Genomic DNA, 13,837 nt, shown 5'->3' with positions numbered 1-13,837 from the left:
AATAAGATTTGCTGGTGGAAGAGATGGGGCCAAGGCACGTGCATTGAGTGGGGGGGAAGATTTGGACTCAGTGTGACAGAGAAGTTTGGGAAATTCAGAGTTAAAAATGGGCTTGGACGTGATGAGGTAGCGAGCTGTCTGTCCTTGGAGGTATTCAAGTAGAGTCTACAGTGGTCCTTCCTAAGGTGATTGGGGTCTGCAACAGTGACAGCAAGGAATGCTTCAGTCGAGCCATCATTGCATTTGGTAACATCATTTTTCACACAAACCGAGCAGGGCACGGAGTATTCAGGTCTGTGGGCTGCAATGTGTGATCCCACATCGGCAGCCTCATTGTCAAGGTGGGAGATAAGGGACCCGTATTCTCTGCTCCACTACAGCTGAGTGAGCCATTCCGGGGGTGGGGGGAGTCCTCAGATCTTTTTTAACATTTTATTTATTTTGAGAGAGTGAGAGAGATTGTGCGAGTGGGGGAGGGGACAGAGAGAGGGAGAGAGAATCCCAAGCAGGCTCTGCGTCAGAGCCCGGGTGCGATCTCCTGAACCGTGAGTGTAAGGCATCCTTGGTGGAAAGAGACAGGGTCACACGCTTGGAAATACGACTGGACTAGACCGTGGTCGTGATTTGTTCTGTAATGTTGTGACAGATTTACTCTGTGGGGACGTTAGAATGGGGACATTTGGGGCGCCTGGGGGCTCAATCGGTTAAGCATGGGACTCTTGGTTTTGGCTCAGGTCATGATCTCATGGTTTGTGAGTTCCAGCCCTGCATCGGGCTCCATGCTGACAGCACAGAGACTGCTTGGGTCTCTCTCTCTCTCTCTCTCTCTCTCTCTCTCTCTCTCTCCCCCTCCCCCCCCCCCCAAATAAATCAATAAAAAAATGGGAAAGAAATGGGGACATTTCCCCGCTATTTCTTATGTGAGTCCAAGACTCCCCATCTACGCGTTCTCATAGATTCAGCTGTGGTCGAACCGTCTCATTTGCAGATTTTGTGTCTGCAGATTTGCAGCCTTGCTGGAATGAGTTTGTAATCCCGAATCCGCAGTCCCTGCGCGTTTGTGGACACCCACGGACCCACGCAGGACGGGGACCATGGGAGCTGCCCCCCCAGCCTGGCCCCCCACAGCTCAGGGGACCCCGGGAGGTGCTGCGTCAGCTGAACACCTGCCCCCGGCAAGCGATGCTCAGTGCACATGGTCTTGCACCTCGGTGCTCCCTGTTAGTGCTCCCCCAGTTGAAAATGCCCGCCTGCAGTGCTGCGGGGTCTAGCACTCCAGGCCCAGGAGAGCTGTCGGGTGTTCACGCTGACTTTGTAGGACAGCATGATCCGGAATAGCAAGAACTGAATGCACTGATGGGGTAGTGATCAGGGGTCCTCAGACGGCTCCATTGTTAAGTCGTCACCTGCGAACTTCCTGTACCCCTGGCTTGCCTGTCAGCGCAGACCCTAGCCTGCTTTTGCTGCCTCCCTTCGTGCCTGGGGTGGGCAGTTCTCTTGACTTTTTGGGGGTGCTAGGAAAGAGAGAAGTAGACTGTCCGTCCTTGTGCAGAAAGGTTCTCTGGGACCCTGGGTCCCAGCCCTGCTGGGCGTTAAAGATGTGCCTCCCCCTGCCCAGCCTGGGCCTCTGCTCTCTCTGGGGGTAGTGGGGGTGGGAGGGTCCTCAGCTCAGGGGATGCTGTGCCGGCTCGGTAGGACGGAGGTGGCCTCTGGGCTGGGAGGGCACACGGGATGGCGACAGGTGCTTGTGTATCCCGCGCTGTTTGCTTCACACAGTCAGACCTGCCATTTAACACGATCGGGGGTTGTGGGTGGTTGCTGGATCGGAATGTCTGTTGACTTGCGGAATCCTACACTTGAGCACATACTTGCATCTGAGACAGACAGCCGTCCACGTCTGGCTCTGTCTCTGTCTGACAGCCTGGGGTTCCCCTGCCCTGAAATTCCCCGTTCGGCCTCCGCAGAGTGTTCGTTGTGAAAGCTTCACCAGACTTACAGGACGGCCTGCCCACACCCGAGCCCTGGCTCTGCCCTGCCCTGCAGCTGCCCTGCGGGCCCGATGGAGGCCAGACATGGACCCCCACCTTCCAGGAGCAGCACGTCTTTGGCTTCTGAGGCTCACATGTGGTCGGTTTGTGCAGTGACGGCAGCCAGTACATCTGGCCAGGGCAGGCTCGGGGGCCGGCACGGTGGGCTCTCGGTCCACCTGCAGGGTGACGGGGGATGTGGTCCAGGATTGAAGAGCCTGGCTCCGGGCGCCCAGCCGGAGGCACTGCGCTGCCCGTGTCCATCTTCCGGAACGGAAGGAATGACCAGCCAGGTAAGGATTACTGAAGGCTAGTAGGGCAGTCTTGGGATGGCTTTATTTAAATTACTTAAAAATGTTTTTATCATTGAAATACAGTTGACAGGGGTGCCTGGGTGGCTCAGTGGGTTAAGCATCTGACTTGGGCTCAGGTCATGATCTTGCGGTCTGTGAGTTCGAGCCCCGCATCGGGCTCTGTGCTGACAGCTCGGAGCCTGGAGCCTGCTTTGGATTCTGTCTCTGTCTCTGTCTCTGTCTCTCTCTGCACCTCCCACCACTCACACTGTGTCTCTCTCTTTCTCAAAAATACATAAACATTAAAAAAAAAAAGACATAGAGTTGACATGCAAGGTTATATTGATTTCAGGTGTATAGTGTAGTGATGGGACAGTTGTATATGTTACACACAGCGCTGACCATGGTAAGCGTTGGTACCACCTGTCATGATACCACATTATCACAGTACCATTGACTGTATTCCCTATGCTATCCCTGTGACTTGTTCATTCCGTAACCGGAAGCCTGCGTCTCCTCTTTCTCTTCTATCTGGAGCCCATCGGTTTGTTCTCTGTATTTATGGGTCTGTTCCTGCTTTCTGTTGGTTCATTTGCTTTGCTTTTTAGATGCCACATAATGAGTGAAGTCATACGGTATTTGTCTTCCTCTGTCTGACTTATTTCCCTTAGCGCAATGCTCTCTAGTTCGATGCACGTTGTTGCAAAGATGTCCCTCTTTTTTATGGCAGAGAAATATTCCATTGTGTGTGTACTACAGTCTCCTGTATCCATTCGTCTATTGATGGACACTCGGGCTACATCTGTATCTTGGCTGGTGTAAGTAACACTGCAGTAAGCAAAGGGGTGCACACAGCTCTTCCAATCATTGTTTTGCTGTATCCACTAAGAGGAGCATATCCAAAATATATGAAGAACTTAACGCAACTCATCACCGAAATGCCAAATAATTTGATTAAAAAATGGGCAGGGGTCTGAACAGATATTTCGCTAAAGAAGACCTCCCGACGCCAACAGACACATGAAAAGATGCTCAGCATCACTCGTCATCAGGGAGATGCGATGAGACAGCACCTCACAGCTGTCAGCGTGGCTAAAATGAATGACTCAGGAAACAACAGGTGTTGGCGAGGATGCGGAGAAAGGGGAGCCCTCGTGCACTGCTAGTGGGAACGCAGACTGGTGCAGCCGCCCTGGACAGTCATATGGGGGTTCCCCCGAAAATTAAAAATGGAACTACCATGTGATCCAGTAATTGCACTACTGGGTATTTACTCAAAGAAAGTGACTTCATTCATTCGGTTCTTGGAGGGCAAGACAGGGTTCAAGTCTAATCTGCAAACTGCCGTGTGGCTGTCACTATGGCTCCCGCCAAGACTCACCTGCCATTTTCTTGCTTTTTTTGTTTTTGTTTTTGTTTTTTTTGTTTTTTGAGAGAGAGAGAGAGAGAGAGAGAGAGCGAGCATAAGTGAGCAAGGCGCAGAGAGAGAGAGAATCCCAGGAGGGGCAGAGAGAGAGGGGTGATTACCCTGAGGCAGCCGCTAAGGACGCTGAAAAGTTGTAAACCGTAAGGGGCTGATCACAGTGCCACTTGCGAGTGACAAATTTTGGGGCCCAAATGACATTCAGGCACAGAGGAAATTGTGCTCCTGCTTGACCCTGGATGCCATGCAGCTGTTGAAAACTACTTTGTAGGAGAAAATTTGAGGATTATATTATATCATGTCATATCATATACTATATTGTATCCTATTATATCATATATGTACTGTATATCATGTATAGCATATCATATTATATGTTGCATATCCTATCACATTGTATTAATTATATCATTGCCTTAATTATATCATATATTATAAACTTACAGGTCCAGCATGTGCTGGACACATGACCTTCCTGAGTACAGAAAAGAGAGAAAAACCATTGTGGGAGGCACAGCTGGTCTAAACGGCCTCACTGGCCCATGAAGCATTCCCAGATCAAAGCCCTGTGTTTAGAGGACACCTCTGAAAATATAATAGTCACCATTTTATCATTTTTTAAAAAAGTTTATTTACTTATTTGGAGAGAGCGAGAGCAGGGAGGGGCAGAGAGAGAGAGGCTCTCAGCACAGAGCAGGGCTTGAACTCATGAACTACGAGGTCACGACCTGAGCTGAATCAAGAGTCGGACACTCAACCAATGGAGCCCCCCAGGCGCCCCGTCCATTTGACTGTTTTTTAAGTGACCCTCATTTAAAAACTTACCATTTTTAAGTTGTGCTTGGCCGAGGTCAAGGTGAGTCTCACATTGTCTGCCTGTGTGGGTAGACTGGGCCTGGGCACCGACCTTGCGGATCTGGGGCTTTCACGGATGAGCCTTGTGCCCTTGGTCAGGTCGGGTTGGGTTGGTGCCGGGGACTTGACTTCCTCACAGGGACAAGAGGGAACAGCATTTCAGTGAGGAATTACGATTGCACACGAAGCTTGCCCAGCAGCTCACGTTCTGTATGTGGTGGGTAGGTTGACCCCATTTTGTGGGTAGGTTTTGTGGGTAGGGGTTGATCCAAGGAGACTACTCTCCTGATGGACCTGTGTTCTCTGGGTTATTGGATGGTGCCACCTTCTCACTCGTCTGACTGTTAGCTGTTGGAGGAGCGATCGGAAAGGAGATCTCATTGCAAAAGCAAGTGCAGGTTAGAAAAGCCAGCAGGTAGTTTTGGGCCAGCTTCCCCATTTACGGGCTGCTGGGAGCACCCTGGGTGAATGTCCTTCCCCATTTCGCAGACGAGGATCCCAGTGGACCGGCTCGCCCGGTTGAGCCAAGAGCGTCCTGTCTGTAGAGACCGGGCTGGGTTTTGAGCCCAGCTTTTCCCACCGAAGGCACTTCCCCAGGGTCACTGGGGAAGCAACTGGACGCGACTGGAAGCGAGAGGCGCCTTTTTAGGTGGCAGTGAAGAGCCCAAAACCTTGGGGATGGTTTTTGAAATGGTAACTTGGTAAATGGCAATTTCAGGTGGTCATTTGAAGGAATTTCCCCAGAAATTAGGAAATTAGGAAGTTCCCTGAAGATTATGAAATCTGGTATCTTCACTGGTAGGAAAGCATGAAGGGGAATGGAGTTTGAGCTTGGTTTTGGGCAGCGGTTAATTTCGGGACGTTGGATACTGTGATTTGTAAGAAATACAGATTTGGTCTTTGTCCCCATTTCCAGCACAGCGCCCCAAACCCTTGGGGTTTCTTAAGTGGAGGAGCAGATAGGTGGCTGTTACTGTGCTAAGTAGGTAAAGCACCTGAGGGTGGGGACTGGTGGCCAGGGAGACCGCCCACATGGTTACAGGGGCGGAGCTGTCGGCCCCACCCCCTGACCGCGGGAGGAGGGGCTGCAGGGGGACCGCCCACGTGGTTATAGGGACGGAGCTGTCTGTGCCACACCCTGACCTCGGGAGCCCCACCCCTGACCCCTGGAGGAGGGGCTGCAGGGAGGCCGCCCACGAGGGGTGGAGCTTTCGGCCCCACCCCCTGACCTCAGGAAGAGGGGCTGCAGCGGGATCGCCCACGTGGTTACGGGGGCGGGGCTATCAGTCCTATCCCATGACCACGGGAGGAGGGGCTGCAGGGGGACCGCCCACGGGTCACAGGGGCGGGGCTATCGGCCCCACCCCTTGACCTCGGGAGGAGGGGCTGGCAGGGGGACCACCCACGTGGTTACAGGGGCGGGGCTATCGGTCCTATCCTCCTTGACCTCGGGAGGAGGGGCTGCAGGTTGGATCAATCACCAATGGCCGATGATTTCATCAATCATGCTCTTGTAATGAAACCCCCATAAAACCCAACAGACAAAGGTCCCTAGAACCTCCGGGTTGGTGAGCACGTGGAGATGGGGGGACAGCGGGCTCTGGGGCGGCAGGGAGCTCGGTGCCCCCTCCCTAACCATGCCCTGGGCGGCTCTCCCTTTCTTCTGTTCCTGACTTAATGGTTTTACAGTAGACGAGGGATCTAGTGAACCATCAAACCCAGTTTTCTTTTTTTTCTCATCTTCCTGGAGAATTTCTTGTTAAAAATTTAGTAGCAACTAAATGAAAGTGGAGGAATACTGTCGTGTCAGGTGGGTCGTGGCCTGTGGGTCGTGCACTGTGGGTCCTGTGGGTGTGGCTTGCCCACACCACGGCTCTGGTCCTTGGACCCCCTTCCGTCCCCCTCCTCAGCCATGGGACCAGGTCCTGTGGGCGCCCACCCTTCTCTCAGGTCCTCTGGGTCGCCCTGGCCCCAGCAGCCCTTGCGCTCTTTCCCCTGCTCCTGGCGTCCGTGGCGGCCTCGGTGGTGAGATTACAACACTGATAAAGCTGATGGTATGGGCGCTTACCGCCTGCCAGGCACAGTGCTGAGCTCTCTCTCTGGGCGGGGTCTCATCTGACGGCTCCATGCTTAGGCAGTGTTCAGTGACCGGCCCCAGAGGGCAAGTGGGGAAACCGAGGCTTCCAGTGGTCACCCGATGCCATCACTGTCCTCACAGGAGGGGGACGCACGCTTGGCACCAGCTGGAGCAACTCCTATCCCCACAGCTGGTGGCACTGGGTTCCCACCCGCACCGTCTGTGGTCAGGTCCGCCCCCTTTGGTGAACCTTACTGACGCTGGCAGCAAGGGGTTCTGAAAACCCCTTCAGAACACATCTAGGACCCTGTTTGTCACCCCTTTTCAGAGACCTCTGCAGGACTTCTCCTGACCCGGGAAATGCTCTGACTGGGTTCAGGCACCAGAAACCCTGACCTCAGGGCCCCTTGTCGCCTCGTCCCCGTGTGGTCTGGGCCCCTCCCTGGAGCTCCTCTGGCCGTCTCCAGGGCGGTCTCCCGAAGGTTCCCTCTCCCCATTTCTGTAGCTGGGCGGTGCTCCTGTCCCTAGGCCCATCAGTGACCATTGTCACCTATGCTCTTGCTGCTTTCCGGCGCTTGTGGGACTGTCATCCAGCCTCTCTGGGGATCGCTCAGTTCGTCACGTGGGCACAGTGCCAGGATCCCGAGTGGTGCAGCCCGGGAGGCCCCAGCCCGGGTGGATGGTGCATTTTAATGGAGCGTGTTTCTGGTGCTGGCAGGGAGGACGCTCACTGGGCTGTCTTAGGCGTGCATGAGGACAGATGGGGCCACAGGAAGTGGTCCACCTGCCGGTGGTCAAGGGCACCGGGATGGCCATCCCAGAAACCTGATGATTCATAAGTGACCAAAGCCGAGGCCTGCTGTGCCCTTCTCAGGGCAGGGACGGCATGTCCTGGACTCCACTGTCGGCTGTCTCTGTTCAGCAGGCTCGGTGGGCACCCCAGGCCGCCTTCCCTCAGGGACTGCTGGGGGCGGGGTGGAGGGCCTACCTCTTGGTCCACATTTGTCAGTGTCTGAGGGTCTCTGTGGTGTCATCCGGGCTGCCCTTGGTGGACCTCGGGGCCGGATGGGGACACAGCCCTACCAGGCACATCTGGAGCAGACTCGGGTCCCTGCCGCTAAAGCTTCCAACTGCAGAATGAATGACAGGACCCTCCTGCCTTTGGAAGAGCGTGGCCGGCGTGGCTCCTGGACCGTGGAGGATCACTCCGTGTGCTGGCTCACTTCCCTAGCTGTTGCTGCCTCAGTTGAAAATGCTCCTGCTGGGAATTTGAGGGTATTTTTGAGAGAGCTGGATCCCTGGCTTGGCATGTCCTCTGTCACCACGCGGTAAGGGATAAATGCCTGACCCATGCCCACACTCGGCCCGTCTGGGCTGGTCCCCCACCAGGAAGCAGGCGCCTCCCTGTCCCATCCCGCACTTGTACGACAAAGGAGGTGGCCTATAGCCTTCTCTCCCCTTACAGGGCCGGTGATGGTGCAGCGTGCTGATGTCCGCCATGCGCAGCCTGGGGACCGCGTGTCCCTCCGGCCTCTCCCGTCCTCACAACCAGGGTGGGACACCTCTCTTGTCAACCTGGTTCACAGAGGTGGGAGCCGGAGCTCCCAAGAGTGAGAGATGCTGTCTGTTCCCAGGTCGGCTGACCTGACAGGTGAAGGGGCGGCTGTCTGTCCCCACGCTTGTTCTCAGGAAGGCCTGCCAGCCTGCAGGAGCCAAACCACCTGAGGCAGACCCCGGCCTGTGGGCTCCAGGCCTGCCACGCATCTGGCTGGAAGGAGACCCATGTGGACCCGGTGCCCCCCGGCCCTCATGCCAGGGACAGGGCCGGGAGGGGCCCAGCGGACCCACCACGCTCTCCCGTGGTCCTCTTTATAGGGAGAGATGTTCTCATTATGAGATAATGGATCAGAATAAAAGAAACGTGCATGAGAGACGGAATTACAAACGAGCCTGCTTGGATCTCCCTCTGAATGTAGGGGATGAGCCTGACCATTTGGAAACAAAATCAGGCTGACGGTTGCCAGCGTAGACCTGGCCGTGGGGTCTGTGCTCTGCTCCGGGTCCTCCCCTCCCACATCTGAGTGACGACCGGCCCAGTTCGATCCAGGCGCAGACAGCCTGGGTGCCTGAAAAGTCGCTGTAGTCCCACTGTCTGATGTATATCCAGCCCCCTCTCTCTGTTTTGGTCTCCGGGAGACTTGGAGCCTGAGGGGCACGTGTTAGGAGAGACCCCGCTTCTTCTCTCTGGTCCGGCTATGCACTCAGACCCTGTGTTTGTGTTCACGTTGTGGTTTTGTGTGCACGTAAGGGACAGAGAGAGGAGGGCGGGCACCAGGCACCTGTGGAGCGCGGGATGCAGGCTCGAGACCTGCCCACCCAGGAATGTGCAGTAGGCTGCTCTGGGGGTGAAGGTGGGGGTAGGGCTTTGGACACCGAAGACCTCTCACTGTGCCCTCATTTCCACCCCCCCACCCCCCGGAAGCCAGGTTGCCGTCAGGGACGCAGCCCCTGCCCAGTGAGCCTGTCCTGCTCCCCTGGGTCCTGCAGGGCCCTGGCTGGGCGCATGCTGCTGGTGCCCGGCGTGCAGGCATGCGTGCTGCTGCTGTGGGCTGGGCCTGCCTGCGGCTCTGGCACCGCTGCCCTTGAGACTTCCCCAGCCACGGCGGGGCGGGCGCTGTCCCACCTGCTCCCTGTGAGGCCAGGGGCAGGGAGAAGGCGCGGGACTCGAAGCGGGGAAGGAGCCAGGCGGTGAGAGGGGCCTGCTTCTGAAGGCGAAGCCCTGGCCCCGGGGCCCCTCAGCAGTGCCGTGAGTTCTGCTCCCGGAGGGATCTGTGGGGCCGCGTGTACTTGGCAGTGGCTTTCTCCCCGGTGCCCCTGCTCTGTTTGCTCACGTCCTTGCTCTGCTGCGAGGGGGCAGTAAAAGTTCCATGTAGCGCCAGGTCTGACGCTTCTCCCGCCGGCGGCTTCCTGGGCTGCCCCTTCTGGGGACCCCCTTCCTCCTTGCCCTCTGCTTTCACGGGCGCCTTCCTTCCATATGGTGCAGCCTACTTCCCGCCGAGTGCTGAGTGCTTGGTGCAGACTTGGCTCAGAGAGAACCTCCCTCGGAGCGACACCGTGCTGCTCCTAGAGGAGCTGGGGCGGGGGGGGGGGGGGGGGGGGTGGGGAGCAGAGTGACGTTCTTTTAATTTCCTAACTCGAGCCTGCTATGTTTTTCTTGGACACTCACTGCTGCTCGTGTTTAAGTGCGGTAAGAAAGACGTTCAAGCTGGGCGCTCCTGGTAATGACTTTGTTTCTGGCCTTCTTGTGGAAGGGAGGGAGAAGTGGCTGTCTGGCTGGCTGGCTGGGTTTGGGAAGGTCTCGATTCTCCCACTGCACGCTGGTGAGAGGGTCTCGCCAGGCACTGCGGTCCATATGGGCTTTTGGCGGAGGCTGGCTTTCGGGGCCAGCCCCCACCTGGCGCCCCATACGGCAACTGGGTTCACAGCTGGTGTTGTTAGCTCTGTCCACGTGCTTCCTCACCCAATGCTGCTGACACCTCTGCTTTCCAGGTGTGGAAACTGAGTCACAGAAGGTTGAGTAAATTCCCAAGGTTGGACAGCCCGGGAAGCAGCCGGGAAGTGCCTGACTGCTGCAGCCTGCCTGCTGGGCAGCGAGTGAACGAATCCGTGCCTTCGGCTTTGTCCAGTGGACGTGGCTAGTCATTGCCTTTGCAAAAGGTTTTCATTTTTTTTTCCCATTTGCCTTGTGCGGTGTGCTTCCGCTGGTCTGTGGACTGTGCTTTCTTCCTGCGCGCGCGGCTGGCCTGCTCCCTGCCCCTGGCCCCGGAGCCCTGCTTCCTTGTGAATCTGGCTTCGGTTACGCAACTGTCCTTTTTGTTCCTTTTTACGGAACTGTTAGTGGCTGTGGGTTTCAGGGCCGTCCGAGCGGCTGGGAGCAGCGCACAGGCCCCGTGGCTCCCTGCGGTCCACACCTGGCTGGGACCCCTGCTGCAGAGGGTCTCTGCTCGTCACCCTGAAGCCCGAGAGGGTGAGGGGAGGTGGGCAGCAGGGGCACAGCCTTCAGTCTCTGAGCAGGAGCTAGGGCGAGCTCCCACCTGCGCCAGAACCCCCCACCCCCCGTTCCGGGTTCTTGCCTCATGTCACCTTGTGGCTGTGCAAGGGACAGTTTCTTTCCAGGTATCCCCCAGAGTCATTGATTCCCTCTGTTGTGACCTCACCAAGGCGGACACACTTCCTACCTTTCATTCTGTTGCTCTTTTAGGGTCCGGGTGTTCAGGCCGCTCGGTGCATTGACTTTATTATCCTACGAATAAACATGATAGGCATTTAGGACCGAAACGTAGAGCGGTATCCCCGTGCCTCTAACATGGCCAGATCATCCCTTGGATGTGCGGAGGTTAGCGGTGGGCTTATTCCCTCCTGTATCCCGCAAACTGTGTGCTCTGCCAGCTGCTGGGGTAGGACGTGGTCCCCAGGTGGAAGGTGGGAGCCACTGCCTCTGCGGGTCTTTACCTGGGGTGGCGGAGGAGGGTGCACAGCATGGGTGAGAATTCATGTGGCGAGTTATTTCTGTGCAGTTGAGGGCTGTGCCATCATGGCACATACAAACAGGGCCAGGGATCGGGGCCGCTTTGCTGGGGAGGTGACATCTGAGCTGAGAGGTCTAGGATTAAAAGGAGCTAACCTGGTGAGGCTTGCCTAAGTGGGTGAAGAGCATTCCAGACCTGCAGGGCATACGCAAAGGTCCTGAGGCAGGAAGGGTGGAGTGTGCTGGGAAAACTGGAAGAGAAGGGCCATGGGGCAGGGGTGGAGAGAGGGAGGTGCCTGCCCTTGGCTCACAGCAGTGGGATGTGGGGACACAGCACCAGCATTAGCCCTACAGATGGGCTGTGAGTTCTGCTCCTCAGGCTCCCGTCCACCTGGGGTGTCCCCGCCAGCCCACCACGTTGGGGACAGGCCCTCCTTGCTGACATGGGGGCACCATCCACCTCGTGAGTCTCATTAGGCAGGTCTTCTCCATCTTCCTGGTTTCCCAGACAACACGCAGAAATCGTAGATGCTAAGGGTGCATTGTGCCGGGCCTGCTGTGGCGCCACAGCACCCCTGCAGAGAGGTTGCTGGATGTAGGAGCCCATTTTACAGATGAGGGCCCTCATCTGCAGGAGATCCTGTGGTTCTGGGACAGCCTGGGTGGCTACCCTGGCCAGGTGCCTGCTGGCCGTCCCCACACGGCTGGTCACAGCCACCGGGAGGGGGTGGCGTTGTCCAGCCCTGGCCTTCTGCTTAATTGCCAGGTGACGTGTGTCGGGGGCACGCTGTCTGCGTCCTCCCTCTGTTTTCCGGCTGGGTGTTAGGTGTCCTCACTGCCCTCCCCGCCCCCAAGCTGGGTCCTTCTGGAAGCCCTTGGCAGCGGCGGGGGGGGGGGGGGGCTCCGTGCTCTGTGGCCAGGAGTCCTTGGTATAGACTCACCCCTGCATTAGGTTTGTCCAGCGTCCCTCCTCGAAGCCATGAGCGAGTCCTCTGCTGCTGGGACGTGATTGTTGGAAATCCAACCTGTCGGTTCAGACCCAGAGTGTCCTGTCTTCTGGCCTGGACGCCAGTCACTTGAGGTGGGAGAGCAGGGCCCTGTGGGTCCTACGGGACTTTGTGCATATAACAGTCAGGTCTTTGGGGTGTCTGTCTCGTGCCACGTGTGGACTGTACTTTTCGTCTGAAAAAGTAGGAGACAACGTATGCTTGTAGTACCAGGCTCTGCGCTGAGGGTTCACATTTGGGGTGCTGCAGGGTGTGTGAATGGGCAGAGTCTTGAGGGTTGGCCTGGTCTGGTTCTGATGCTGCCCACGCTGACTTTGGGGTGTCCCACAGCTGCAGACCCTGCGGTACCCAGGGAGGGGGGAAGGTCCCTGCCAGCCTGCTGATCAGATCCCAGACGAGACCAGTGATCAGGCCCCACAGCTGACGGGGCTCGCGGTCCTGCTTGGAACCCCAGCTTTCCCTCCACGGGCCATCTGCTTAGAAAGGGGCCAGGTTACTAGTGGCAAAGCCTTTGTCTCACAGACATATTTGGGCCATTGTCACCCAAATTTGGGCCAGTTTTCTAGTGCTACCCACTGGTCATGGGAATGGTTCCCTATAAGACTGGGTGCTGGGGGGCGGGTCCAGTGGGACAGGGCGGGTGTGCGGGGGGGGGGGGGGGGGGGGGGGTTTGGTGGGGGGGGCGGCGGGGGGGGGGTCCTGTAGGAGGGGACACTGGAGCGTGGGGTTGGGGTCCTGTAGGGCCGGCGCTGCAGGATCCCTATATGGACAGCAGGTGTTTCCTGCAAGTCCTGTGTGGGCCCTAGCCCCCAGGTGAGGTGGGGACTGGAACCCCTGTTCTAGAAAGACGAGGAGGGTGGCTGAGGCCGGAGCAGGTGAAGGACCTTTCCAGGTTTGCAGGGTGCAGAGTGACAGCACAAAGGCGGTCTCATGGGCAACCGTGTCTCCTGACAAGGCCTGGAACAGCTTCTCCCAAGAAAAGCCATGCAGCCCTGCCTTCCGCCCTGGGATAACCCACTCGGAGCAAGCACGGGCTCTGTCTGCCTCTCTTAAAAAAGACAGTTGTGTCTGCGTCCAGATCTCACGGGGGATTGGTGTCCCTCCTGCAAGATGGGTCTGGGGGTTTATATCCCACAGCTACAGAGTTGCTACTTCTGAGCGCGTTTCAAACATAGAAGTAACACCAGTAGCAAAAGAAATGAGGATCGATTATTGCAAAAGTGTGTTGGGCAAGAGAGCCCCTCTGGGCAGATGCAGCGATCAAGTGGTTACCTGCTGGAGCACCCGCCTGGCTGCTGGCCAGAGTCCTGGGCTCCGGGGCTGCGTTCTCTCTGCCTTCCAAGTGCTGGACCCAAAGCGACTGCTGGTCAGGGAGGCCAGTGACTTGGTCGGGGTCCCAGGACTGCTTAGGGGCCCAGCACGTGCGCTGCCTGGCCCTCACCAGAAACAGTGCCTTTGGGGCAGCGTGGGCTTGCGCTTCCCCTGTTGCAGGTGTAACCTTTGCCACGGATTCCACTGGTGCCCCTCCCCTCCGTCTCCCGCCGGGTTTCTTCGCGCCTTTAGAAGTTGCGGGCTGTGATAAGTGGGTGCCAGATCGACAGGGGTGAAGGAGGCGGGGCTGGGCAGA

At 57.1% G+C, this 13,837-nt stretch overlaps 1 protein-coding gene across 9 annotated transcripts in view; it reads left to right on the top strand.

The window, feature by feature from the left end:
* The window catches only part of TNS3 (tensin 3), a 221,141-nt gene that overhangs the window by 81,508 nt on the left and 125,796 nt on the right, over window positions 1–13,837 (top strand). For 2 of the 9 annotated variants that reach the window (XM_049641217.1, XM_049641209.1), the window contains exon 1: window positions 1,530–2,320. The exons of 4 other annotated variants lie outside the window; for them this stretch is intronic. In XM_049641217.1, coding sequence (XP_049497174.1) covers window positions 2,060–2,320 — 261 coding nt within the window. In that variant the 5' untranslated portion in view covers window positions 1,530–2,059. 3 more of the 9 variants (XM_049641215.1, XM_049641216.1, XM_049641214.1) reach the window with 3 other exon arrangements.

This window comes from Panthera uncia, chromosome A2, assembly GCF_023721935.1.
Source record: "Panthera uncia isolate 11264 chromosome A2, Puncia_PCG_1.0, whole genome shotgun sequence".
Classification (NCBI taxonomy): Eukaryota; Metazoa; Chordata; class Mammalia; order Carnivora; family Felidae; genus Panthera; species Panthera uncia.
Note: the sequence above shows the minus strand (reverse complement) of the source record. Positions and strands in the feature narration are given on the sequence as shown.